This window comes from Aquarana catesbeiana, linkage group LG11 (genome assembly GCF_042186555.1).
Source record: "Aquarana catesbeiana isolate 2022-GZ linkage group LG11, ASM4218655v1, whole genome shotgun sequence".
Classification (NCBI taxonomy): Eukaryota; Metazoa; Chordata; class Amphibia; order Anura; family Ranidae; genus Aquarana; species Aquarana catesbeiana.
This window is the reverse complement of record NC_133334.1, coordinates 281,972,325-281,999,814: the sequence shown is the minus strand read 5'-3', so window position 1 is coordinate 281,999,814 and position 27,490 is coordinate 281,972,325. Positions and strand designations below refer to the sequence as shown.

At 45.2% G+C, this 27,490-nt stretch overlaps 1 protein-coding gene across 1 annotated transcript in view; it reads left to right on the top strand.

Moving 5' to 3' along the window:
* LOC141112851 (serine/threonine-protein kinase Nek11-like) overlaps positions 1–22,303 on the top strand; it is a 274,187-nt gene extending 251,884 nt beyond the window's left edge. Inside the window, exon 16 of the mRNA XM_073605945.1 lies at positions 21,516–22,303. Coding sequence (XP_073462046.1) covers positions 21,516–21,744 — 229 coding nt within the window. The 3' untranslated portion in view covers positions 21,745–22,303. The remainder of the gene's footprint in view (positions 1–21,515) is intronic.
* The last annotated feature ends 5,187 nt before the right edge of the window (positions 22,304–27,490 follow it).

Below are 27,490 nucleotides of genomic sequence, written 5' to 3'. Positions count from 1 at the left end.
GATGGACGCTCGCTGCTAGTGGGGACAGCGGTGACATCACAGGCTTCGGTTTCAGGTAAGTGACACATAATGGTCTACTATGCGATGCGATGAATAGTAGCCCAATATGCTTTACCTTTGCAGGGAAATAAAGAGAAAGTAAAACCCATCAGGGTTTACTTCCTCTTTAAGAATAATTACAAGCATTTCAGAAGTGTCAGCGGCTTTTATTGACAAAGCCATGAAGTTTATGCAAAGAGTCAAGATTTGCAGTGTTGACCCTTCTCTTTCAAGACCTCTGCAATTCCCCCCGGCATGGTGTCAATCCACTTCTGGGCCACACCCTGACTGATGGCCACCCCCCAGTCTTGCATAATCAATGCTTGGAGTTTGTCAGAATTTGAGGGGTTTTTTTGTTCACTCGCTTCTTGCAGATTGACCACAAGTTCTCAATGGGATTAAGGTCTGGGGAGTTTCCTGGCCATGGACCCAAAATGTCCATGCTTTGTTCCTCAAGCCACTTAGTTATCACTTTTGCCTTATGGTAAGGTGCTCCATCATGCTGGAAAAGACATTGTTTATCATGAAACTGTTCTTGGATAGTTGGGAGAAGTTGCTCTCGGAGGATGTTTTTGTGCCATTCTTTATTCATGGCTGTGTTCTTAGGCATAATTGTGAGTGAGCCCCCCACTCCCTTGGCTGAGAAGCAACCCCACACATGAATGGTCTCAGGATGAATGACACAGGACTCATGGTCACCTTTTTGTCTCTGGACAAGGTTTTTTCCAGATGAGCCAAACAATAGGAAAGGGGATTCATAAGAGAAAATTACTTTCCCCCAGTTCTCAGCAGTCCAATCCCTGTACCTTCTGCAGAATATCAGTCTGTCCTGATGTTTTCCTGGAGAGGAGTGGCTTCTTTTTTGCTGCCCTTCTTGTCACCAGACCATCCTCCAAAAGTCTTCTCCTTGCTATGTGTGCCGATGTCCTCACACCTGCCTGCTGCCATTACTGACCAAGCTCTGCACTGGTGGTGCCCTGCTTCCCCCCCCCGCACTGGTTGTGCCCTAATCCCCCCCCCCTCTGCACTGGTTGTGCCCTTCTCCCTCCCCCTGCACTGGTGGTGCCCAGATTCCCCTCCCTCTGCACTGGTGGTGCCCTGATTCCCCCCTGCACTGGTTGTGCCCTGATCCCCCCCCCTCTGCACTGGTGGTGCCCTGATCCCCCCCCTATGCACTGGTGGTGCCCTGATCCCCCCCCCCTGCACTGGTGGTGCCCAGATCCCCCTCCCCTTTGCACTGGTGGTGCCCTGATTCCCCCCCCTGCACTGGTTGTGCCCTGATTCCCCCCGCCTCTGCACTAGTGGTGCCCTGATTCCCCCCCTGCATTGGTTGTGCCCTGATTCCCCCCGCCTCTGCACTGGTGGTGCCCTGATCCCCCCCCCTCTGCACTGGTTGTGCCCTGATCCCCTCCCTCTGCACTGGTGGTGCCCTGATTCCCCCCCTGCACTGGTTGTGCCCTGATTCCCCCCCCGCCTCTGCAATGGTGGTGCCCTTATCCCCCCCTGCACTGGTGGTGCCCTGATCCCCCCCTCTGCACTGGTGGTGCCCTGATCCCCCCCTCTGCACTGGTGGTGCCCTGATTCCCCCCCTCTGCACTGGTGGTGCCCTGATTCCCCCCCTCTGCACTGGTGGTGCCCTGATTCCCCCCCCCCTGCAGTGGTTGTGCCCTGATTCCCCCCCCCTGCACTGGTGGTGCCCTGATTCCCCCCCCCGCACTGGTGGTGCACTGATTCCCCCCCCCCTCTGCACTGGTGGTGCCCTGATTCCCTCCCCCCCCCCCGTCGTGCAGCTCAACTGTAGAAGACGTTCCTGGCGCTTGTGTGTGGAGTTTCTTGGGCGCCCTGAAGCCTTCTTCACAAATGCAGTGGAAATGTTTTTTTTATGGGATTAAGTTTATTTTCAGGGCAAAGAGGAACTTTGCAATAAATTAATATATATATATATATATTGTCTGTGGTGCTGAAAGCAATACCAAAAGAACAACACTATCCATGGTGCTCAAAAGTATTAATACTGTACAATACATGCACGGTCCATGGTGTTGAAAATGATTAAATGTGATATCCTGCTCATGACGCTGAAGAGTAGTAATTCATGTACACCATCCATGGTGCTGGAAAGTAATAATAAATGATATACATTGTCCATGGTGCTGCAAGGATAGAACTACAATATCTATGGTGCTGAAATGTAGTAATAAATTATGTAGCTGTCCGTGGTGCTGAAAAGGAGTAATAAATGTTATAAACTGTCCTTGGTGCTGAACAATAGTAATTGATGTTATATGATGTCCATGGTGCTGAAAAGTTGAAAAGTAGTAATAAATGGACTATGATGTCCATGGTGCTAATAGTACTAGTAAAATGACTACTTTCGTGAATCACACAGCAAATACTGAAGTAAGCAAAACCCTAAATGGTTTTCCTTGGTCCGGAATAGATATATTTACTATAGTTGTGTCATATTGTGATCATATCAATGTCTGATTACTGTGAGTCAGGTGAGGTCCACGGCACACATACACATGTATTGTGGCCCCTGGGATCTACACTTTGCTAAATCAGAAGTTTTCACAATTACAATTATGTGCCACTATGTGTTGGTCTATCACATAAAATCCCAATAAAATACATTTACGTTTTTGGTTGTAACATGACAAAATGTGGGAAATTTCAAGGGGTATGAATACTTTTTCAAGGCACTGTAAGGCAGGTCCTCATGTTGCATAATTTTGGTAAATCTTAAATTGATTGTAGAGATTATATGTGTGACAGACTCACCCGGGATAGAGGCTTTTGGAGGGGACTGAATGTGAGCCTCTTGCCTACAGATTATGGGCCCTGGCATTTGGGGTACCCTTGAGGTGTTGTTACTTTGGCTTCGGGTCCTTGTCCCCACAGGACACACAGACTCTGGGGACCCTGTATTTGCCATAGTAGCAATAGAGACTGAGTCATACTGTTGGGACTCATACTGTGAGAAGATGCTAATGTCATCAACTCCATTCACCTGTCTGATGTCAGCTATAATGTGTTTAATGTAAATGAGTTTAGTCTCACAGGTTCTAAGGGTATTCAACTCATTGTAGTTTGTTCTAATTAACCCTGTGTTGATGTTTATGGTAATGTGTGTCGAATAGTCAATGAGCTAGGAGACGTAGTCACTTAGTCTGGGTAAATAATTTAGTAAACTAGCTCATGTTAATTAGGTTACAGTTGTATTGTTAGAGGAGGTTCCAACAGCATATAAAGTCTTGTAATTCTGATTCTAAATAAAGTTAGTCCATGTTAGCAGTGAAGCAAGTGTTGCCTTGTTTTATGCTTTGGAGCGGTTGGAATATCTGATATCTGTATACAGACTGGAAGGAAGTTGTATACTGACGGAAGCGGAGTGTGGGGCGTTCCGTGACAATATGGTCTGATTGTAACATGTATAGAGACCCTAAGATGTCATTGAAAAGACTATAGATTTCCTTTAGACACATCTCATTTATTTACCAGCAGATATAAATCATTCGAAAATAAACCGATCCAATGGAATATTCCGGAGATTCTGGTATTTTCAGGAATAGTACAGAAAGTTAAACAAATGAAAGTGTTATCGGTTGATGGGGGTCTTTCATTTCCACTAATTACAAGACTGAGACATCCAAAGTGGCTCATTGATTGCTTTGTAAACGGCGGCACAATGAGGCAGAATGGATGTTGGCGCAGCGTTTTTGCTCTCGGGTGCGGCACACATGCTGTTTATTTAAAGGGCAGATCTGTGATTTGATTCATCAGTCGGTATTGTGTGCCGAATACAAAGCCCCGGCTCCTCTCCGCAGCTGAGCACCACGGAGCGCGGCGGATATTTGTGATGATTTGGGAAGTTTGGTTTAGCAGTGAAATATTTTGGGTGCCCATAGAAAATGAAAGACCCCGCCGGTCCAGATTAATAATCCTCCACAAGAAACCATCCCGGCTACAAAACTGTCAGGACTTTACCGGCACCACAAAAGATTCATTGATAAAATATCAAAACTTATTTGTACAAATGTCAAAAACAAGTGTGCTGTTTTCTTTATAAAAATAGACAATTGCATATAATACCCTATTAGAGATATACACTATATTACCAAAAGTATTGGGACGCCTGCCATTACACACACTTGACCTTTAATGACCTCCCAGTCTTAGTCCGGAGGGTTCAATATTGAGTTGGCTCCGCCCTTTGCAGCTATAACAGCTTCGACTCTTCTGGGAAGGCCGTCCACAAGGTTTAGGAGTGTGTCTATGGGAATGTTTGACCATTCTTCCAGAAGTGCATTTGTGAGGTCAGGCACTGATGTTGGACGAGAAGGCCTGGCTCGCAGTCCAATTCATCCCAAAGGTGTTCTATGGGGTTGAGGTCAGGACTCTGTGCAGGCCAGTCAAGTTCCTCCACCCCAAACTCGCTCATCCATGTCTTTATGGACCTTGCTTTGTGCACTGGTGGGCAGTCATATTGGAACAGGAAGGGGCCGTCCCCAAACTGTTCCCACAAAGTTGGGAGCATGAAATTGTCCAAAATGTCTTGGTATGCTGACGTCTTAAGAGTTCCCTTCACTGGAAATAAGGGGCCAAACCCAATCCCTGAAAAACAACCCCCCCTCCCCCCACACCATAATCCCCCCCCCTCCACCAAATGATATGGACCCAAAAATAGGTGTGCCAAGCTTGTAGCCTCATACTCAAAAAGACTTGAGGCTGTAATTGGTGGGAGCTTCACCAAAGTATTGAGCAAAGGCTGTGATACTTATGTACATGGGAGGAGTCTGTGATACTTATGTACATGGGAGGAGCCTGTGATACTTATGGACATGGGAGGAGCCTGTGATACTTAGGTACATGGGAGGAGTCTGTGATACTTATGTACATGGGAGGAGTCTGTGATACTTATGTACATGGGAGGAGTCTGTGATACTTATGTACATGGGAGGAGCCTGTGATACTTATGTACATGGGAGGAGTCTGTGATACTTATGTACATGGGAGGAGTCTGTGATACTTATGTACATGGGAGGAGTCTATGAAACTTATGTACATGGGAGGAGTCTGTGATACTTATGTACATGGGAGGAGTCTGTGATACTTATGTACATGGGAGGAGTCTGTGATACTTATGTACATGGGAGGAGTCTGTGATACTTATGTACATGGGAGGAGTCTGTGATACTTATGTACATGGGAGGAGCCTGTGATACTTATGTACATGGGAGGAGTCTGTGATACTTATGTACATGGGAGGAGTCTGTGATACTTATGTACATGGGAGGAGTCTGTGATACTTATGTACATGGGAGGAGCCTGTGATACTTATGTACATGGGAGGAGTCTGTGATACTTATGTACATGGGAGGAGTCTGTGATACTTATGTACATGGGAGGAGTCTATGAAACTTATGTACATGGGAGGAGTCTGTGATACTTATGTACATGGGAGGAGCCTGTGATACTTATGTACATGGGAGGAGCCTGTGATACTTATGTACATGGGAGGAGATTGTGATACTTGTGTACATGGGAGGAGTCTGTGATACTTATGTACATGGGAGGAGCCTGTGATACTTATGTACATGGGAGGAGCCTGTGATACTTATGTACATGGGAGGAGTCTGTGATACTTATGTACATGGGAGGAGCCTGTGATACTTATGTACATGGGAGGAGCCTGTGATATTTTTGTACATGGGAGGAGCCTGTGATACTTATGTACATGGGAGGAGCCTGTGATACTTATTTACATGGGACTTTTTTCATTTTCTATTTTTAATAAATTTGCAAAGATTTGAAACAAACTTCGTTCACGTTGTCATTATGGGGGATGTTTGTAGAATTTTGAGGAAAATAATGAATTTAATCCATTTTGGAATAAGTCTGTAACATAACAAAATGTGTAAAAAGTGAAGCGCTGTGAATACTTTCCGGATGCTCTGCAATTGATTCGTTAAACTCGTAGATTGGATCGTTTTTCGTTCTTTCGGATTTTATTATTTTCGGATTTTCATTCTTTCTGACAATTTGTTTTCGTATGCAGTCGTCAAAAGTCTTTCCTTTATTCGGATGCTTCCGAATGAACGAATATGCCGAAATTCGTCCGAAAACAAATTTGTAACTAAACTAATTGCACGTGTCTATTTAATATTTGTAAATCTTCAGCTGTCATTTAAAATATTCCCCGGAAATCCCACCATGAAGTCCTTGTTCAGACACTTCCAGTTATAGGGTGACAACACCCCGTCCCTTTCTCCCACCCTTGCTCTTGTGTTGTCACCCTGTCACATGGGCTCCCACACACATGACACACGCATGGCCCACTGTTGTCACCATCAGGAAACCTTCCCTGAAATGTGCCATGCAGCTCTATCCGGATTGTATGTAGGCAGGAAATGGCTGCAAAGAAGCTGCAGGAGATTTGCAGCAACAATGAATGGAAATGGCAAAAACAAGCATTTAATTTTTTTTTTTAATTTTTTTTAATGGCAATTGTTTATGATACGCGGTGCTTTAGTAAACGAAATGTCATTCCATTAGAGTTTACATCCACTTTAAGGTCACAATCAAATCGTTTAGTGGAATTGTAAAGGGAAGAGAACGCTACATTAGTAGCACCATAGGCAGTATGTAGAAATGTGGTCTCTGATTGGAGCTCGCAGGAAGTGAAGTATAGAATAACTATTCTTGGCAAACAATCATTAATGGTTTTTCTTTTCACGAGGCTTCATGGGCGATGCGGACAGCGGAGTGGAATTGAATTACTGCTCCTTGCTCCAGGCTCCCCGGGGGGGGGAACGTTTGAGACATACAGGCTGCAGGGAGCCCCCCGCTGCCACTTCCTTATCACACAGCGCAATTTTCTTCCAGCCGCAGGGAGCCTGCCCTTCAGTGTGCCAGCAAGGTTAATGCCCAGGGGGGTACGATTCAGAACACGGCCTTTCTGCATGGAAGTTTACAATGCTGGAGATTGGACTATACTGCGAACATTCTCATCTCTCCATTAACTATGTTGTGTCCCTCGAGAACATACAACATGTTCATGTCATTTCATAATCTGTTATATAATCTGCATCTTTTATTAATAATGATACCTGGTATAAAGGTGTAAAGCAGAACCAGTTCCCACCACATCCCCAATGGCTGCACCTCTACCAGCCCCTTCCCCCCATGATCTCCCCATCCAAATTATGCAACAGATAGATGGAGACCTACTGCAAGTTTCATGATACGAGGTCATCTGTCCGTGGGATGTCCCTTTGGGGATGTTGTATGCCTGTCAATAAGGTCACCTGACAAGGTGTATTTCATAGGTGTGCACAGGGGGGGTGTGCCTGGGCAGACCTTAATCCAGTGTTTCTCAACTCCAGTCCTCAAGGCACCCCAACAGGTCATGTTTTCAGGCTTACCATTGTCTTGCACGGGTGATTTGATCAGTTTCACTGCCTTAGTAATTACCACAGCTGTTTCATCTGAGGGAAATCCTGAAAACATGACCTGTTGGGGCGCCTTGAGGACTGGAGTTGAGAAACACTGCCTTAATCACTATGTGCATGGATGAGCGAGTTTGGGGTGGAGGAACTTGATTGACCTGCACAGAGTCCTGACCTCAACCCGATAGAACACCTTTGGGATGGATTAGGAGCGGAGACTGCGAGCCAGGCCTGACCTCACAAATGCGCTTCTGGAAGAACGGTCAAACATTCACATAGACACCCTCCTAAACCTTGTGGACGGCCTTCCCAGAAGAGTTAAAGCTGTTATAGCTGCTTCTATTGCAAAATTTAGTACCGGGATGGAAGCATTTGGAAAGTTGGATCAGCAGTGTTCCCCTGCTATCTACGCGAGAGGTTTAATACATGCCCTAATTGGGGCTGAATTTCTGGAATAGTTATATATTCTGTACATATTATGTATGCCTTTATTTACTCTATATAATGTTAGCATTGATGGCATTTCCAGCACTGGTTGCTATATACAGTATTTTTTATTATCAACATTTTTATGTTCTGTCATTTACCAAATTCCCATTGCTCTGCCACCGCTCTGAGCTAGCATGCCTACTTGGCGTGGTTTTGCGTTGGGGCTTGTCTCTCCTCGGCGCGGGAGCTGCGATGCGCCCTGTGGATCCTTCCCTCCCCTCCCCCTTAGATGGCCTGGACAGATACCCCTCGGCGCATCGGCACCACGTTCCCTGCGTCATACGCGGGACGTCGATTCTGACGTCACCGCGTTGACGCTTGGAGCGTCATCTGCGTGATTACCATTGGGGGGAGAGTTTTGTGGCGCCAAACCCTGAGCAATCATCCAGCTCGGGTGCGGACACCGCTCCCCTCCTCCCGCAGGCTCACGCACGTGGCGTTGGCGGCATGTATATATAGGTCCCCCAATCGGAGCCAGCTGCTTACACGGCCAGTCTCCCCTTGGGGTCTCTGCACACTAGCTGGGTTCATCTTGCTAGTTGTGCATGATATGCAGCATCAGGTAAATCTCTTCATGTCTATGCTCACCTTCACTGCTAGGTTTTCTGCTCTGTTGCACCCCACACCTTGTTTCTTGCATTAGTTTTACACAACCCTTCACACTTCCCCTACCCATTAACTCATACACATCCAGATTTCTCACTAGTCATTTCTTCAATCAGATTCCTTTTTATTATACAACCTTCACTGTATTCACCTACGAGCACTTTCCAAACACGGCCATCTCTAGATATATTATTTATATTATCTCTCAACGTAATTTGTTTTATTTTAATCATTATATACTTATATACTACTTTCAATATTCATTCCCAGATATCCTTTTCTCATAAGCTATGCCCCATCATTGTTGTCACAATTATTCCCTTAACTAGATCTCATTTATTATACAATTTTTATTGTATTACTCATCAGTAATCTTCATATACAAGTACCTTTGTGTACATTATTTATACTATATAATACTTAATATAACCTACTCTATTTCAAACAAATACTGATATATTATTATTTTTTAACATTTATCCTCAGGTATTTTTACTTTCTGACAATTTATGTTTTATCATTGTTGTCACATGGAGATCATTCCACTACCCATACATTGCCACTTTATTACCTGATGTCATCCAGACATTACATGCTGCCTCAGCTCCCGCCACGGGGTTTGCTGTCCCCGGCCCACTCCATGCCATCTGCCATGCGCTGCGCTCAGTGTCAGGGTTGGTAAGTACATTTTTAGTCAAATATTTCCAGCATTTTTGTTTTATTCCTCTCTATACGGATTGAGGTTGATTATACGTATATATCTTACAGGATTATTAATGCATCAGCTCCTGATGAGTGGACAAAATCATCCACGAAACGCGTCGAGCTACATTTGATGCCAGAACTCTATCCATTGTTACCTCGATGTCATTAATTTAATAATATCATGATTATATCATTTTGTTATGCAATTTTATTATCAGTTACTGGATATGCCATCCCTGGCACCTATAGGCTATATGATATTTTATACTAACATTACTTTGACTATGATCTATCCAGTGCAATTATGTATTCAACTGCTTGTACCTTTCCACCCAATATGCCTATAATTTTGTGCCAACTATATATGTATGTTTGTATATATACATGAAATTCTTTTACTATATATCTACTAATAATAAAATTACAATTTTAATCCTCCGCATTTCAAATCGCTTCATTTAAAGTCCCAAATTCCCTGTTATATAGACCTCAACCCGATAGAACACCTTTGGGATGGATTAGGAGCGGAGACTGCGAGCCAGGCCTTCTCATCCAACATCAGTGCCTGACCTCACAAATGCGCTTCTGGAAGAACGGTCAAACATTCACATAGCTACCCTCCTAAACCTTGTGGACGGCCTTCCCAGAAGAGTTGAAGCTGTTATAGCTGCAAAGGGTGGGGCCAACTCAATATTGAACCCTACGGACTAAGACTGGGGGGTCGTTAAAGTTCATGTGCGTGTAAAGGCCGGCGTCCCAATACTTTTGGTAATATAGTGTATTACGGTTGGTGTAAATTATCAGGTTCCTGGGCACGCAGCTTTTATACCCCAGAGGATCTCCACAGTCTCCTTGGCTTGTAGTGTGATGTAAAAGAGTTGAAATTGAAGTTCTGCACCACTGCTAATATCCAATGCATTTCGGGGGTCCAAGTGCCCCCCTTCATGAGGGCTTAACTGGCAGCAAAGTGAACAAACCAGAAGTGAACTGGACCTACAATGGTATTTTTCCCGGTGTGAATTTAATGGCTGCCAAACAAGCTGCTGACTAGGCCTGTGCTTTGAATTCACACCTGGAAAAAATACCATTGTAGGTCCAGTTCACTTCTGGTTTGTTCACTTTGTTGTCAGTCAAGCCCTAAAGAAGGGGGCAATTGGACTCCTGAAACGCATTGGCTACTTTTTTAATTGTAGCCCTGACCTTTATTGGAATAACGTTATATCTGGACCTCCTAGCAGTGGTGTGGCTCTTCAATTTCAACTCTTTTTACATCACACTACAAGGTGTATTTTATTGACTGGCTTGATCTTGTCTTTCTCCCTCGAATGTTTTGAGCTAATTTGTTCCATGTCCTCTGGGGAGGGGTGGTTTACAGGATGGCTTGTATTAAGGAGCATTGGGTTACCATTCTTCTATATGTTCTTGAACACCCCTCCCCTGAAGAAGTCCATTGGGTAAAACATGTTGGAACTCTAAAACCCAAAACATATTCTTTGATCAACTGAATTATACTTGCTATCACCCATTAGTTACCATTCTTCTATATTTTCTTGAACACCCTTCCCCCGAAGAAGCCTTTTGGGTAAAACATGTTGGAACTCTAAAACCCACAACATACTTTTCGATCAACTGATTTTTACTTGCTAGCATCCATGGGTTACCATTCTTCTATATTTTCTTGAACACCCTTCCTCTGAAGAAGCCCTTTGGGTGAAACATGTTGAAACTCTAAAAATGTTGGAACTCTAAAACCCACAACATACTCGTTGATCAACTGATTTATACTTGCTATCACCCATTCACTTGATTTGGTTAAAAAAAATAATAAAAAACAGTGCTATTTTGGGAGAGTAGGTGAGGAGGGGTGGATAGGAGTGAAGATTGCCTGGAGGGTGAAGACCCAGCCCAGTGGTCAATTTAGTGAACTATACCTCTGTGCTCCTTAGCTACAGATGACATACAGAAAGTGCCTTTAGTGATCATTGAGCCCAGGAACCCAGCACTGCAGCATAGTTCCAATAACTGCTACCATACTTTCCATTCAGGCTTTTTTTTTTAGGTCCTGTGTCAATGGACTTTGGGCTTGTGGAATCAATTTGAGTTCCTTCTGAGAAAACACTACAAAGAAGAAAAAGGAGGGCGCAAACGCCTAGTGCGTACACCATATTCAATTTAGTATAAAGCCAAAAAACGGACTTACAAACATGAGAAGATAAAAAAAAGCCCATAATTTGATGGGCTTTTTTTCATCTTTCTATCTTCTCATGTTGGTGAGTACGTTTTTTTTGGCTTTTTAGTAAATTGAATATGGTGTTGACGGTAACGCACTAGGCATTTGCCCCCTCCTTTTCCTTCTTTGTAGTGTTTTGAAGTTTCCCCGCTTGAGGAGAGCAGCATCGCTCTTGGATGTGAGACGTAGTGAGCACCGAGGTTTGACTGTGTTTTGAAGGTGCTTCTGAGTTTGATCAGAACTCATTGACGGGCGTATTTGTCCTTCAGTTGATCTTCTCCTTGACCTGCATTTAAACAGGTTCTGAATGCCCATTGCCTTGTATGAGAATGCAAAACACATCTAAATCCCACGAAATCCCACCGGCTCGGGTGGTTAGCGCTCATCTTGTTCTAAGACAATCAAATCAATCAAGGAACTTGATTTATTGCTGTTGGAAGAACCTCCACCATTGTGGGAGTCATCTCTGCTCCAGCATTTGCACATCATCCTCTTTGCTGGTTGGAATCAGCGGAGTGTCTTCTTTTTTCTCATTTACAGATCCTGGCTTTGTTGCTGTGAAATGCGTGACAAGCCTGATGGAGTTCTCAGAGCCCCTCTCATGCGTTTCATAACACAACGTTGGTTGGTGAGTGTAGTGACTCCTGTAATGAGTCAGCTCAAATCTGTCATCCTGGCCCATCCAGCGTGTTACCAGGATATCTTCGCTCGTCCAGAGAGCGTGCCGTCTGTTGTTTTCACACAAAACGTTTCCTGTTCTTGTCACATCCATCTCCAGTAATGTACACAGTTCCTCGAGTCCCCAGTGCCTCGTATCTTCTGTTCTGTGGTTGTGTTCTCTTTACCTGCTCTGTCCTTTCATCTTTATTCTTATGTTCTACTCTTTGTCAGGCATTCTCGCTTTTACGTCTTGTTTCCGTTTTGTTCTTTTTGTTCCTTCTTAGTATATAACAAGCATCATCAAAGCAACATCAAAGCAGATCTTGCATGGGGGTCCGTGGTGGCTGGTGCTCAATTTTCTTGGGGGGGGTGGCTGGCTGCCCCCCCCAGCTAGCCAGCCAGCCAGCTAGCCAGCCACCCCCCCAGCTAGCCAGGCACCCCCCCAGCCAGCCAGCCAGCCACCCCCCCAGCCAGCCAGCCAACCAACCACCCCCCCCCAGCTAGCCAGCCAGCCAGCCACTCCCCCCAGCTAGCCAGCCAGCCAGCCAACCACCCCCCAGCTAGCCAGCCACCCCCCAGCCAGCCAACCAACCACCCCCCCCAGCTAGCCAGACACCCCCAGCCAGCCAACCAACCACCCAAACCCCCCCCCCCCGGTGCATCGCTCATCCTTCGTCCCCCAAGCCCCCTGCCAGCCCCACACTTACCCCATCCAGGTTACAGCTTTGCCAGTCGTCGCGCCCCCCCCCCGTGTCTCCTCCCGAGTTCCAGCAGTCGCTTCTCCTCACGGCCAATCAGGATTTAGGACTTGCGGCCAATCGGGTCTTAGGGCTCCCAGCTAATCGTGACCCCATTCCTGATTGGCCAGGAGGCGAAACAGGAAGACATTAGGGGAAATTATTTTGCTAATGTCACACAACTGGGTGAGCCCACCCTTTTTGAAGCCAATTAGAGCTTCAGGTTCTAATCATGTGCTTTGAGAAAAAAAAAAAACCCTATTGGAATCCATGCTGCATAAAATTAGGGACCGGGCGCATGGATTAAGGGGTTGGCGCCCTGCGCCCTGCATGAGCGGCCACCACTGATGGGGATATTTCAAACATTAAAGTGGAAGTAAACTCCACTTTTGAACCTATGATACAGCTTACCTTAATTTCTTTGAAACCCCATTAGGGGGCTTTGGTGAAATAGCAGAGAAAGTGACTGATCACAGAGAATCCCCTGTCCCTTTCTCTGTAGCCTCAGCTGCCACGGGGGGGGGGGGGGTTAAGGGTTCAGCAGGGGGAATCTGCATCGCATAGGGTGATTAGGGTGTGCCCAGGCACATTCGGTACACCCTGTACGCATGCCTATGATATTAGACTAGGCAAAGTCACTGGACTGGAGTTCAAGGATGACTTTTTAATAATAAAAGATGGAGGTTTTGGAGACAATTATGCGGTTTCTGTTTATTGTGTCATTATAGGAATTAACTGTAATTGTCTGTTATAGACACACAGCTCAGCTAACAATAAAAATCATTTCATTTCGGGTGCATTTAATTCTTTGATAAACATTTGTGTTGAGTTATTCACTTTACAGTCAACACTGAGGACAAGGGGGCACTCTTTGCGTCCAAAGTAAAAGAGATTTCATCTCCAAATATGGAAAGGTTTCTTCACAGTAAGAGTAAAGGTGAAGTTCATAGGTCAAAGGTTAGTTGGGGTTAGGGTTAGAACTTAGGGTTAGGGTTAGGACTTAGGGATAGGGTTAGGGCTAGGGCTAGGGTTAGGGTTAGAACTTAGGGTTAGGGTTAGGACTTAGGGATAGGGTTAGGGCTAGGGCTAGGGTTAGAACTTAGGGTTAGGGTTAGGACTTAGGGATAGGGTTAGGGCTAGGGCTAGGGTTAGGGTTAGGACTTAGGGCTAGGGTTAGGGTTAGGACTTAGGGTTAGGGTTTGGGTTAGGACTTAGGGCTAGGGTTAGGGTTAAGACTTAGGGTTAGGACTTAGGGTTAGGGTTTGGGTTAGGACTTAGGGCTAGGGTTAGGGTTAGGGCTTAAGGCTAGGGTTAGGGTTAGGGTTAGGACTTAGGGCTAGGATTAGGGTTAGAACTTAAGGTTAGGGTTAGGACTTAGGGTTAGGGCTAGGGTTAGGGTTAGGACTTAGGGATAGGGTTAGGACTTAGGGTTAGGTTAGGGTTAGAACTTAGGGTTAGGTTAGGGTTAGGACTTAGGGTTAGGGTTAGGAATAGATTGTGGAATAGACTCCCCCCAGAGGTGGTTCTGGACAGCTCAGTAGATTACTATAAGAAAGCTCTGGACTCTTTCCTAAATGCACAGAATATAACTGGGTACTGACATTTATAGGTAAAGTTGATCCAGGGAAAATCTGATTGCCTCTCGGGGGGATCAGGAAGGAATTTTTTCCCCCGCTGTAGCAAATCGGATCATGCTTTGCCTTCCTCTGGATCAACTGTGGGTGTAGGATTGGGTATATAGGATTGTTTGATATTTTTATTTACCATAATTAATTATTTTTATGGTTAAACTAGATGGACTTGTGTCTTTTTTCAATCTGACTATGTAACTATGTAGCTGTCAATTCTTACAGAAACCAGGTAGGTAATAAATATTACTTCCCTTATCGCCCCATGTCGCTGCATCTTGATAACACATTTATCAAATAATGTGAAAGGAGATGTGAATTTGTACTTTCTCTCTCGGCTTTCTTTTTTCCACTTTGCTTGTCTCTCTTCCTCTTCTCTGTTCCTAATTCCCTTCCCTCAGACTCGTGTGGTTTCTGTCTCATTCCATTTCATGTTGTGTCCTGTTCCTTCTGCCATGCTGGCTCCCTGTGACACACATCCTACCGTTGGCAGCGCCAGCCCTCCATGTGTTATTGTGTTTAATAGAGTGCAGCGCGGAAGGGTTGTAGCAGCGACACACAGGGAGGAAAGCATCTGTGACAGTCATGAAATTAACTACTTTATTCCCTAAAACTTCCCACGGAACAGTATTTGAGCCGAGGCGCTGGTCTTGCTGTGATTATTCTCAGATAATAGAAAGAAAAGCACAATAGAAAAAATTGCCTATTCTAGAGCAGAAGTCAAAGTTTGGAGAAGATCTATCATTAAAAAATGTTATTTTACAGTTCTGTCCCCTATGAAGCCATGATGTACATGTAGTACTTTGTCCCATGCAGTGATGTATTTTGGTTTCGTGCTGCCCGAGGCAAGACTAAAACAGGGCGCCCCCATCTAAATTTGTCTCAACCCTTCCTGTTTAAGACCCACTCCTTGATCTGTAAACCACACCCCTTCTTTAAGCTCCACCTCTTCCTATTAGAGCTCAACCTCTTCAGAGGTGGGGGAGAGAGAGAGAGGGGATGAGAGAGGGGGGATGAGAGAGAGAGAGAGAGGGGATGAGAGGGGGGATGAGAGAGAGGGATGTGAGAGAGCGAGAGAGGGGGGGTGAGAGAGAGGGGTGTGAGAGAGAGAGGGGGGGATGAGAGAGAGGGGTATGAGAGAGAGCGAGGGGGGATGAGAGAGAGGGGTATGAGAGAGAGGGGGGTGAGAGAGAGGGGGGGTGAGAGAGAGAGGGGGGGGATGAGAGAGAGGGGTGCGAGAGAGAGAGAGAGGGGGGATGGGAGAGAGGGGTGTGAGAGGGAGAGGGACTAAAGTGGTGGGGGAGAGAGAAGGGGGTTGAGGGGGGGGTAAGAGAGAGAGGGGGTGAGAGAAAGAAGGGGTGAGCGAAAGGGAGGGGCTAATGAGGTGGGGAAGAGAGGAGGTTGAGGGGGGGTAAGAGAGAGAGGAGGGGGTGAGAGAGATAAGGGGTGAGAGAAAGGGAGGGGCTAAAGAGGTAGGGGTGAGAGAAGGGAGTTGGGGGGGTGAGAGAGGGAGGGGGGGTGAGAGAGAGGGATCCATACCTCCCATACTACACCATAAGGTTTCCCTCACCCCCTCTTCTTTTTGCAACTCAGAAAACGTTGCTTCCCCCTCTTCTTGCTGATTGGAGGAGACAGCACAAAGATGGCCTCTTCAGTAAGCCTCTCATCCAATCACTATCTTACCCAAGCCGTATTGTAGTGACTGACTTGAAAAAAGCAAATGGTCAGATCTTTGCATATTGTTTGTCTGTCTGGATTACAAAACTGTCCGGTCAGAATTAAAACGTATTACTAGACAAGGCAGTTAAGAAATATGTACAGTATCTCACAAATGAAAATATTCCTATTTTATTATTCTTGTTTTGGACCATAAATTGAAAGTGTCAGCAAACAAATAAATACACGGCTGAAATACCGTATCTCACAAAAGTAAGTACACCCCTCAGTGACATTTGTGTAAATCTTTTCTTCTATCTTTTCATGTGACAACACTGAAGAAATGACACTTTGCTACAATGTAAAGTAGTGAGTGTACAGCTTGTATAACAGTGTAAATTTGCTGTCTCCTCAAAATAACTCAACACACAGCCATTAATGTCTAAACCGCTGGCAACAAAAGTCAGTACACCCCTAAGTGAAAATCTCCAAATTGGGCCCAAAGTGTCAATATTTTGTGTGGCCACCATTATTTTCCATCACTGCCTTAACCCTCTTGGGCATGGAGGTCACCAGAGCTTCACAGGTTGTCACTGGAGTCCTCTTCCCCTCCTCCATGATGACATCACAGAGCTGGTGGATGTTAGAGACCTTGCGCTCCTCCACCTTCTGTTTGAGGATGTCCCACAGATGATCAATAGGGTTTAGGTCTGGAGACATGCTTGGCCAGTCCATCACCTTTACCCTCAGCTTCTTTAGCAAGGCAGTGGTGGTCTTGGAGGTGTGTTTGGGGTGGTTATCATGTTGGAATACTGCCCTGCGGTCCAGTCTCTGAAGGGAGGGGATCATGCTCTGCTTCAGTATGTCATAGTACATGTTGGCATTCATGGTTCCCTCAATGATCTGTAGCCCCCCAGTGCCGGCAGCACTCATGCAGTCCCAGACCATGACACTCCCACCACCATGCTTGACTGTAGACAAGACACACTTGTCCTCCTCACCTGGTTGCCCCCACACACGCTTGTCACCATCTGAACCAAATACGTTTATCTTGGTCTCATCAGACCACAGGACATGGTTCCAGTAATCCATGTCCTTAGTCTGCTTGTCTTCAGCAAACTTTTTGCGGACTTTCTTGTACATCATCTTTAGAAGACACTTCCTTCTGGGACGACAGCCATGCAGACCAATTTGATGCAGTGTGCGGCGTATGGTCTGAGCACTGACAGGCTGACCCCCCACCCCTACAACCTCTGCAGCAATGCTGGCAGCACTCATACGTCTATTTCCCAAAGACAACCTCTGGATATGTTGCTGAGCACGTGACCTCAACTTCTTTGGTGGACCATGGCGAGGCCTGTTCTGAGTGGAACCTGTCCTGTTATACCGCTGTATGGTCTTGGCCACCGTGCTGCAGATCAGTTTCAGGGTCTTGACAATCTTCTTATAGCCTAGGCCATCTTTATGTAGAGCAACAATTCTTTTTGTCAGATCCTCAGAGAGTTCTTTGCCATGAGGTGCCATGTTGTACTTCCAGTAACCAGTATGAGAGAGTGAGAGCGATAACACCAAATTTAACACACCTGCTCCCCATTCACACCTGAGACCTTGTAACACTAACGAGTCACATGACATCGGGGAGGGAAAATGGCTAATTGGGCAGAGCATGATCCTCTCCCTTCAGAGACTGGGCCGCAGGGCAGAATTCCAACAAGATAACGACCCCAATCACACCTCCAAGATGACCACCGCTGAAGGTAAAGGTGATGGACCGGCCAAGCATGCCTCCAGACCTAAACCCTATTGATCATCTGTGGGACATCCTCAAACGGAAGGTGGAGGAGCGCAAGGTCTCTAACATCCACCAGCTCTGTGATGTCGTCATGGAGGAGGGGAAGAGGACTCCAGTGACAACCTGTGAATCTCTGGTGACCTCCATGCCCAAGAGGGTTAAGGCAGTGATGGAAAATAATGGTGGCCACACAAAATATTGACACTTTGGGCCCAATTTGGAGATTTTCACTTAGGGGTGTACTGACTTTTGTTGCCAGCGGTTTAGACATTAATGGCTGTGTGTTGAGTTATTTTGAGGAGACAGCAAATTTACACTGTTATACAAGCTGTACACTCACTACTTTACATTGTAGCAAAGTGTCATTTCTTCAGTGTTGTCACATGAAAAGATAGAAGAAAAGATTTACACAAATGTCACTGAGGGGTGTACTTACTTTTGTGAGATACGGTATTTCAGCCGTGTATTTATTTGTTTGCTGACACTTTCAATTTATGGTCCAAAACAAGAATAATAAAATAGGAATATTTTCATTTTAGCATAGCCAAGCACTTTTTTGAATAGAAATAAACGAGTGACACCCACTTACTTCTATCTCAGTTTTTGAGGTCAGCTTGAAAATAGTGCAGAACGTGAGCGCCAGGTCACGAGAAGGTCCGGGGCGCCTCCCTGGGGAGCAACGTAAAGACAAATATAGCGACTTTATTTCTATCTGTATAGCGGGGGAATCTGTCTTCATTTGGCAGGTAGCGGACGTGTGAATCCTGCGAACAGCGGGATGTGCTTTTCCTCAAACGCATCAAAATACCGCGTTCATAGAAGACATACGGTGTCATTAAAACTGCGCCGAGCAACCGAGGAGATCAGATAACAAGCAATCACCAGCAAGGGGCCAAGACCGACCTTACAAAGGATGAGATTTTTATACAATTTAAAAATATAAATGAGCCTCGGAGAGTGATAAAAGCACAAGATACGAGAACATTTTTATATTAAAAGGATATAAAGTCAGATACTACAGATGTGTTTACTGTACTCCTAACATGATATAAAGCTGACCATACACAACACAACACAATTATACAACCTCCTGTACATTTAATAGCACCCAGTAAAGTTGGACTTTAACCACTTGCCTTCCGGGCACTTTCACCCCCTTCCTGCCCCAGGCCAGTCCTCAGCTTTCAGCGCTGTCACACTTTGAATGACAATTGCGCGGTCATGCAACGCTGCACTCTGTACGCTGCATTTTTTATCATTTTGTTCCCACAAATAGAGATTTCTTTTGGTGGTATTTAATCACTGCTGGGTTTTACAGTTTTTTGTTAAAAAAACGAAAAGAGACCGGAAATTGTGATAAAAAAAAGGTTTTCTTAGTTTCTGTCAGAAAATTTTGTAAAAAAGAAATTTTTCTCCTTCACTGATGGGCACTGATGAGGCAGCACTGATGAGCACTGATGAGGCAGCACTGATGGGCACTGATTAGGAGGCACTAATATGCAGCACTGATATGCAGCACTGATGAGCACTTATAGGTGGCACTATTGGGCACTGATAGGTGGCACTGATAGGCGGCACTTGTGGGCAGTGATATAGGTGGCACAGATAGGCGGCACTGAAGGCAACTGATGAGCAGGCACTGATGGGCACTGAAAGGCAACACTGACTTGCATCACTGATAGACACAAATTGGCATCACTGATAGGCACAGATTGGTGTCACTGATGGCACAGATTGGTGTCACTGATGGGCATCGGTGGGGCTGCACTCAGGGCACTGATAATCAGTGCCCTGATTATGTGTACAGGGCTACCTGTGAGGAGATGACACTGATCGGCTCTCCTCTCCTCACACTTTGTCAGTGTGAGGCGAGAAGAGCCGAATACAGTCACTTCCTTGTTTACATGTCATCAGCTGTGATTGGACACAGCCGATCACATGGGTAAAGAGCCGCGTTACCCGCGCTTTACCGAGATCGGAGTCACGCCGCATCCCAGAGACCCGGGACACCCGCGATCGCCATGCTGGGCTCCCCCACGATGAGACTGGGCAACGTCATATGACGTTGGCCCAGAACAAGAGAGGATCCGGCCCGCCGGGGCACCGCATGTGCTGTGATTAGTCACAGCACAAGCCGATCAGCGGGTGCCGGCCAGTGGATGTCCACCGGCACCTGCTGATCGGTGAGGGGGCACCATTCGCACCTACATGGTGCATGTGTGTTCTTGTGAGTGTTAAAGGCTTGCTGACCGCCTCATGTAGGAGTAGGGTGGCAGAGCGGCTCTCCTGTGCTGGAAGCACTTCTGGTTAGGGGGCGCACTAGCTGTGCTGTGATTGGACACAGCACAAGCCAATCAGCGGGTGCCGGCCAATCAATGTCCGCCGGCACCCACCGATCAGCGAGGCGATACACAGTGCGGAGCTCTGCCTATGTAAACAATACAGAGCTCTTTCCCATCAGCAGGGATGTTCTGGATTTTGTTTTCCTGCAAAACAAATCCCTTAGTAAAAACAGCACACAGTACACAAAGCAGGGAATAAAATCCATCTGTTCCTTAGTAAAAGCACCTCACATAGTAAACGCAAACAGTGGCCAGGCCCACATTTACCCTTGGATCACCCCAGATGTTTTACCCCTTCCCAGCCAGTGTCATTAGTACAGTGACAGTGTATATTTTTAGCACTGATCACTGTATTAGTGTCACTGCTTCCCACAAAGTGTCAGTAAGTGTCTGATTTCTGCCACAATATCGCAGTCCCACTATAAGTCGCTGATCGCCGCCATGGTATAAAAAAAAAAAAAAAATTCCGTATATATCCTATTTTATGTAAGCGCTATAACTTTTGCGCAATCTAATCAATATACGCTTATTGGGATTTTTTTACCAAAAATACATGGCAGAATACATATTGGCCTAAATTTATTTGAAGAAATTCTATTTTTTAAATTTTTTTATTGGAAAGGCTTTCTAGCACAAAGTAAAAAATTGTATATTTTTTTTAAACATTGTTTTTTTTTTGCTTATAGCAAAAAAAAAAAAAAAAACAGAAGTGATCAAATACCACCAAAACAAAGCTCTATTTGTGAGAAAAAAAGGACTAAGATTTTATTTGAATGCAGCGTTGCATGACCGCGCAATTCTGAGTTAAAGTAACCCATTGCTGTCTAGCAAAAAATGGCCTGGTCATGAATGGGGGTAAATCTTCCGGAGGTCAAGTGGTTATCCTCCTCCCACAATTTCTCAGGTATAAACTCAGACAGAGGACAGTTCAGGCTTGTGGGGTCCATGCAACCTTCAGCAGGGCTGGCATTTCTGCTCTGACAGGGAGCGAATACAGCTAAAAAGCAGCACACACAGCTGTCCCTAAGAGAAAAGGCTGCACTATTATAAACTAAGAGTGGAGATTTCGGTTATTGCAAATGCCCATTCCTGCCTCCTCCTCTTAAAATCATTGACCCTCCAGCCCTTATTACTTTAACTGTGTATTAAAAGCATTGCATATTTTTCTTCTCTCTGTATACAGAAACTGTATCCGGCTCCTGGGGGAAGATGGATTCTGGGAGGTGTACAACTACCTGAAACAAGTCTATAACCAGCAGGACCTGGAGACGATGGACCCGGAAGAGCAGACGCTCTGTGAACCTCAAGTGATGAAGCTGTATCCTCATCATTGTTATAAGGTCCAGCAGCTCTTGTTCCTGGAAGAAAGAATGGAAAAAGAACCCCAAAATCCACATTTATCCTGGCTATAATGGCCTTGTTTTTTGTAAAATAGGCTCTTTGACAGTGGAGGATCGGGTTAGAAAAGGGACTATACCAGCTGAGTCGGGATTGCGTCAGTAGATCCCATACAATATATATGATTGATAACAAACTACTTACACACATCATCGTTAATGACTTTATGAACCTCAGAAACCTACCATCGCCCAAGAACTTTCTGCACATCATGTTTACTGTCCTCTGTTGTTGGCTAAAATTGATAAGTATATATGGAAACTTTTAGATGTTCAGAAGGAGATATCCTGTACAAGCCTACCTCACTGGCTAGTGTTCCTCTAGGAGTGGTGATGTTAGCATATCCAGGTGGAGAACACCATAGGTTAAGGACAGTCGAAAGTGTAAGATGTTTTAGAATGGTACTAGAGACTTTGTTTTTTACCTAGCATTCACTTAACTTCCCCAAGTAGAATCTAATTTTGAAAGATTTTGCTCTCTATCATACGTTTTAGGTTTCTGATGCCCAACGTGTGGCCTCTTATCACTTACGTTGTGGTCCTTGGGCCTCAGAAGACCATATCCTGTGTTTTGGTGCTTACTCAAGCCAGTGAAAGTAAAAAACATTCTTTTAACTGTCTAGTGTGGGTTTTTTTTTTCTAACTATCTTAAATTTTGTGCCATTTCAAACATGGAACAAGTCATTTTGGAGGGGCTGAAGGTAAAAACAAATTGGAAGCATTGATTTGTACTGGGGTTGTAATAGCAGTGATCCCTAGTAATCTCATGTAAAGTGTCTCCAGTCTATGACTGTCTCCTGAAGCATGTCCCCGTTCTCCAACAACTCTTATAGCATGCCCATAGCATCTGACCAACTCTTGTAGCATACAAAGTCCAAAAACAGTGCCATACCAATCAGCTGAGGCTTCAAAAACTTTTAATGTGGGTGTTCATTCAGCAAGACTGTCAGGACCAGTATCTAAACCCACAACCTCTGCTATATCTGGCAGTGGCTCCTCTTTCTGAGCCCCCTGAGATGACGGATAGCTCCCTGTCTCATCCTTTGAACTTTCTTGCCATGCCTCTTGTTTCTGGTGAACCTTGAACTCTTTGCTTCTCCCTACAACTTCCTGATTTAAGCCATGTCTATGCACTTTCTGTTTGCCAGATTACTGTGCTCTCTCCGGACGCTATCTTACCCTTTTGTGTACATGCAGCTGTCCTTATCTTAACTACCCTTCATTACCGAACTTTAGCTTGTTCCTTGACTACGCTTCTGCTTGATTCCAACCTGCAATTACGTGTTACTGACCTTTGGCTTGTTTACTGGCTACTCTTCTGCTTGATCCCAACCTGCAACCATTTGTTACTGACCTTTGGCTTGTTTGCTGACTACGCTTATGCTTGATCCCAACCTGCAATCACTTGTTACTGACCTTTGGCTTGTTTACTGTCTACTCTCCTGCTTGATCCCAACCTGAAACCATTTGTTACTGACCTTTGGCTTGTTTGCTGACTACGCTTCTGCTTGATCTCTACTTGCTCTTTTTGCTACTGGTCCCCGGCTTGCTTACCTCCTGGTGAGGCGATCTTGAGGACAGCGACCTGGTACTAACACACAGCAAAACTCATTTTCACCTTTAGGAAAGAGAACCAGTCAGTGCTTAGACTCCACACCTCGGGCAACCTGCTTATCCTGCCGGTCGGTTGGAGCCTCTCTACTGCTATAGCTACTGGTCTCCGAGCCTGACCCCTAACTGTGACATAGACAATATAAAACAGCCAATGCATTTTAGGGGTTCAAGGGTATCCCCCTTCTACAGGGCTAAAAAAATGGAATTGATACACAAATGGAGCATCCAATGTATTTGATACATTGTATATCAATGTTGTTTGATCTCCATTCATGAACCATCGATAAGTCCAATCTAGCACCTCCGTTACACGTACTCCATCTCTTGGAGCATGTCTGCAGTTTCTATCAGCTTTCTGTAGGATTGCGTTTCAATGAGTGTTCTGGTGATGTAGTTGAGGCCCTCTATATCAGGTGGACAACCACTGCTGGAGAATCCTCTATGATTTTGGCCAAGGCATATTGATAGCCCAACTACAGCTAAAACTTGTTTTACTTTGCTGAACGTTTGCTTAGATTTGCATTGATGCCCTTTTCCCCATTAGCGAGGTTTCCCCTCACTTTCTGACCCATTGACACAAGGACTAGAAATGAGGGGGGAAGTGTCACCAGAACAGGACACAGAGAGCAATACAAACCTAACAGATATCCTATCATCTGCCTACTCCACCCAATACTTGGGCTTAAGTTGCTGTCTCTGTCCCCATCTAAGAGATAGCTTACTTTCTGCTCTGTTCTACTCAAAGCAAGGTCCGTAAAGACATGGATGAGCGAGTTTGGGGTGGAGGAACTTGATTGGCCTGCACAGAGTCCTGACCTTAACCTGATAGAACACCTTTGGGGCGAATTAGAGCAGAGACTGCGAGCCAGACCTTCTTGCCCAACATCAGAATGCATACAGTGAGTGATCGGTGCCAATCACTGCAGTGTCCACTCATCACTGAAGCATAGTAAACTGTGTTTGCCATTCTTCAGTTCGTGAATAAGCAGGAAGCCTCAGAGCGTTTCCTATTCATTAATCTGTGCTGCTGAGGCTGCAAAGTAAGGGACTGGTAAATCTATGTCCTCAGTCACTCTCGGCTGGGAAAGGGGGGGGGCCCTGTCAGGTAGGCTGTATGGGCCCCCCCCCCCCCCCCCCCCCCGTGATTCCTAACAGCAGCCCCGACTACGGTTCTCAGATGGGTAATGAACACAGCAAAAGAATTGCCAATAAAAACCAAGATTTTGCCTGGAGTAAAACTTAACTTTGGATTTGTCATTTTAAAAGACAAAGATCTGTGTTCATGTTCATGTCTCTAAAATGGCAAAATAAAGGTTAGACTTCACTCCGAGCGAAAGCGTATGATCATCCAAAGCTTACTTACTGTATGTGGTCACATTAATTAGGTTGAAGATACACGGATCTATTACATTTCATTTCCACTCAACATTTCAAAGTAATTCTAAAGAAAAAAATTCTAAAAAAACGAATTTATATTTAGCACATCACATGTAGGAGCTGCAGATAGACAGGGATCTCCCAATCCTGCACAGCCAGGCACCCCGAATATTCACAGGCACACAGAGACAGAGAACAGTCTGTAGCTTGTGGGTTTTTTTGGTGTTTTATTAGAGGGTTGACAACTTGGATGGGGATAAGAGGTTATGGGATGCCCACTTGACTTCAGCAAAACTTGAGGGACAACTTCCTATATACAGATATAAAATATATTATCAAAAGTATTGGGACGCCTGCCTTTACTCACACATGAACTTTAATGGCATCTCAGTCTTATGCCGCGTACACACGAACGGATTTTCCGATGGGAAATGTTGGATGTGAGCTTGTTGTCGGAAAGTCCGACCGTGCATATGCTCCATCGAACATTTGCTGTCGGACTTTCCGCCAACAAATGTTTGATAGCATGTTCTCAAATTTTCCACCAACAAAACTTTGTTGTCGGAACTTCCGATCGTGTGTACACAAGTCCGTCGCACAAAAGTTCACGCATGCTCAGAATCAAGCAGAAGGAGCTATTGAACTTCCCTTTTCTCGGCTCGTTGTACGTCTTGTACGTCACCGCGTTCCCACGTTCGTGATTGTTGGCCAACATTTGTGTGACCGTGTGCATGCAAGACAAGTTGGAGCCAACAACCTTCGAACAAAGATCTACGGTTTTATTGGCGGAAAGTCCGATCGTGTGTACGGGGCATGATCGGATTTTCCGACAACAAATGTTGGATGTGAGCTCGTTGGTGGAAAGTCTGACCGTGTCTATGCTCCATCGAACATTTGTTGTCGGACTTTCCGCCAACAAATGTTGGCTAGTAGGTTCTCAAATTTTCCGCCAACAAATTTTTGTTTTCAGACCATCCGATCATGAGTACACAGGTCCGTTGCACAAAGGTCCACACATGCCCGGAATCAATGCTCCCCAAACACAACGTTAGCAGAAGGAGCCCAAAGGGTGGAGCATGACTATAGAACTTCCTTTTTATCGGCTCGCCGTACGTCTTGTACGTCACTACATTCGTAATTGTTGGCCAACATTTGTGTGACCATGTGTATGCAAAACCAGTTGGAGCCAACAACCTTCAAACAAAATTTTTGTTGTCGGAAAGTCCGATCGTGTGTACGGGGCATTAGTCCGTAGGGTTCAATATTGAGTTGGCTCCGCCCTTTGCAGCTATAACAGCTTCACCTCTTCTGGGAAGGCCGTCCACAAGGCTTAGGAGGGTGTCTATGGGAATGTTTGACCATTCTTCCAGAAGAGCATTTGTGAGGTCAGGCACTGATGTTGGATGACGTTGCTCTAATTCACCCCAAAGGTGTCCTATGAGGTTGAGGTCAGTCAAGTTCCTCCACCCCAAACTCGCTTGTCCATGATTTTATGGAAGATCAGGTAAGTATATCTCCATTCTCCAGCCCTACAGCAAGGGAAAACTTTTTTTTGCCTGGAGTTGGGCTTTAAAAGAGAAAAAAACCTGATGGAACATCATGTCCTTTTTCTGCCGTCACTCTTCTATGTTTCCAGGTTTCACTTATGGTGTATCTTCTGCGACGTCTGACAACTCGTTATTCCCTGACTTCGCCTTTCATGGCGCTCTGCCGTCCCTCTCGCCGCCTGTCACTCTGTCCTGTATCTCTCATCTTGCTCCCAATCTTGTGTGAGCGGTGACAGACGGGCGCTGAGCCTCCAGCTAGATCCCGGCGTTGGCGCTATTTCCAGTAGCCAGTCAGTTAATCCGGGAGTGCTCGGCGCGGCCCCGCTCAGCGGGATCAGTCATTGTTTGAACACGGAGATCTAAATGAAATCTCAGGTTCTCCGGGTTGTTTGGAGGACGGCGGCGGGGGAGCGTACAACACAGTAATAAAAATCTAATCTGCTCATACCGGTATCATCCCGGCTTTTGTATAAAAAAATAAATACCGGCTTAATGGTGTCTCCAGAGTCCCCTGATATGACTGATGGGAAGACTGAGGATGCAGATACCTCTCAGGTGTGGAAGGGGGGGGGTGTCGTTTACATTGAAAATAAAGGCTTTGGGTGGGATTTAATAAAGCGGTTGCAACAATGAATCCCTTTTGTTGATGCATTGCACCGAATTCATGAAGCCCCTGTGACACTTCTGGTTCTGGCAGCGGCTCGCGCACCAAATTCCGGTCATTCTAAAATGCGCCACTTTTCCATTGTGGTGCAATTAATGCACCAAATTCATAATAAAATAATAACAGTTCTTAGCTTATGGAAGTGGAGCTAATTAGGACCAACTGTCTCTGCCAGAGAGAGAGAGACTGGCGCAGACAGATTTTGTGAAAGTGTCGTGCGTTACGTTCTAAAAATGGCACAGAATACGGCAAATTCATGTACAGGTTCTAGATAGAGGTACATGGATTTTGCGCATTGTGCACCACTTTTAGAACACAATGAAGGAATTCCCACCCTTAAGGCAGGTGGGAAGAAAAATAGTGGACAATGAGGACTCCTTCTGGGGCATAGGGACGAGAGACTAAAAATATCTTTACCAAATTTTTCGGACAAATATAAAGTTAAAATACCAACACTATATTTGAAAAGCATCTACCAAACACAGGTTATAAGTAAATAGTGGCGCTAGGTATGCAATAACATAAACAATAGGCAAATATATTACATACCCAGTGAATA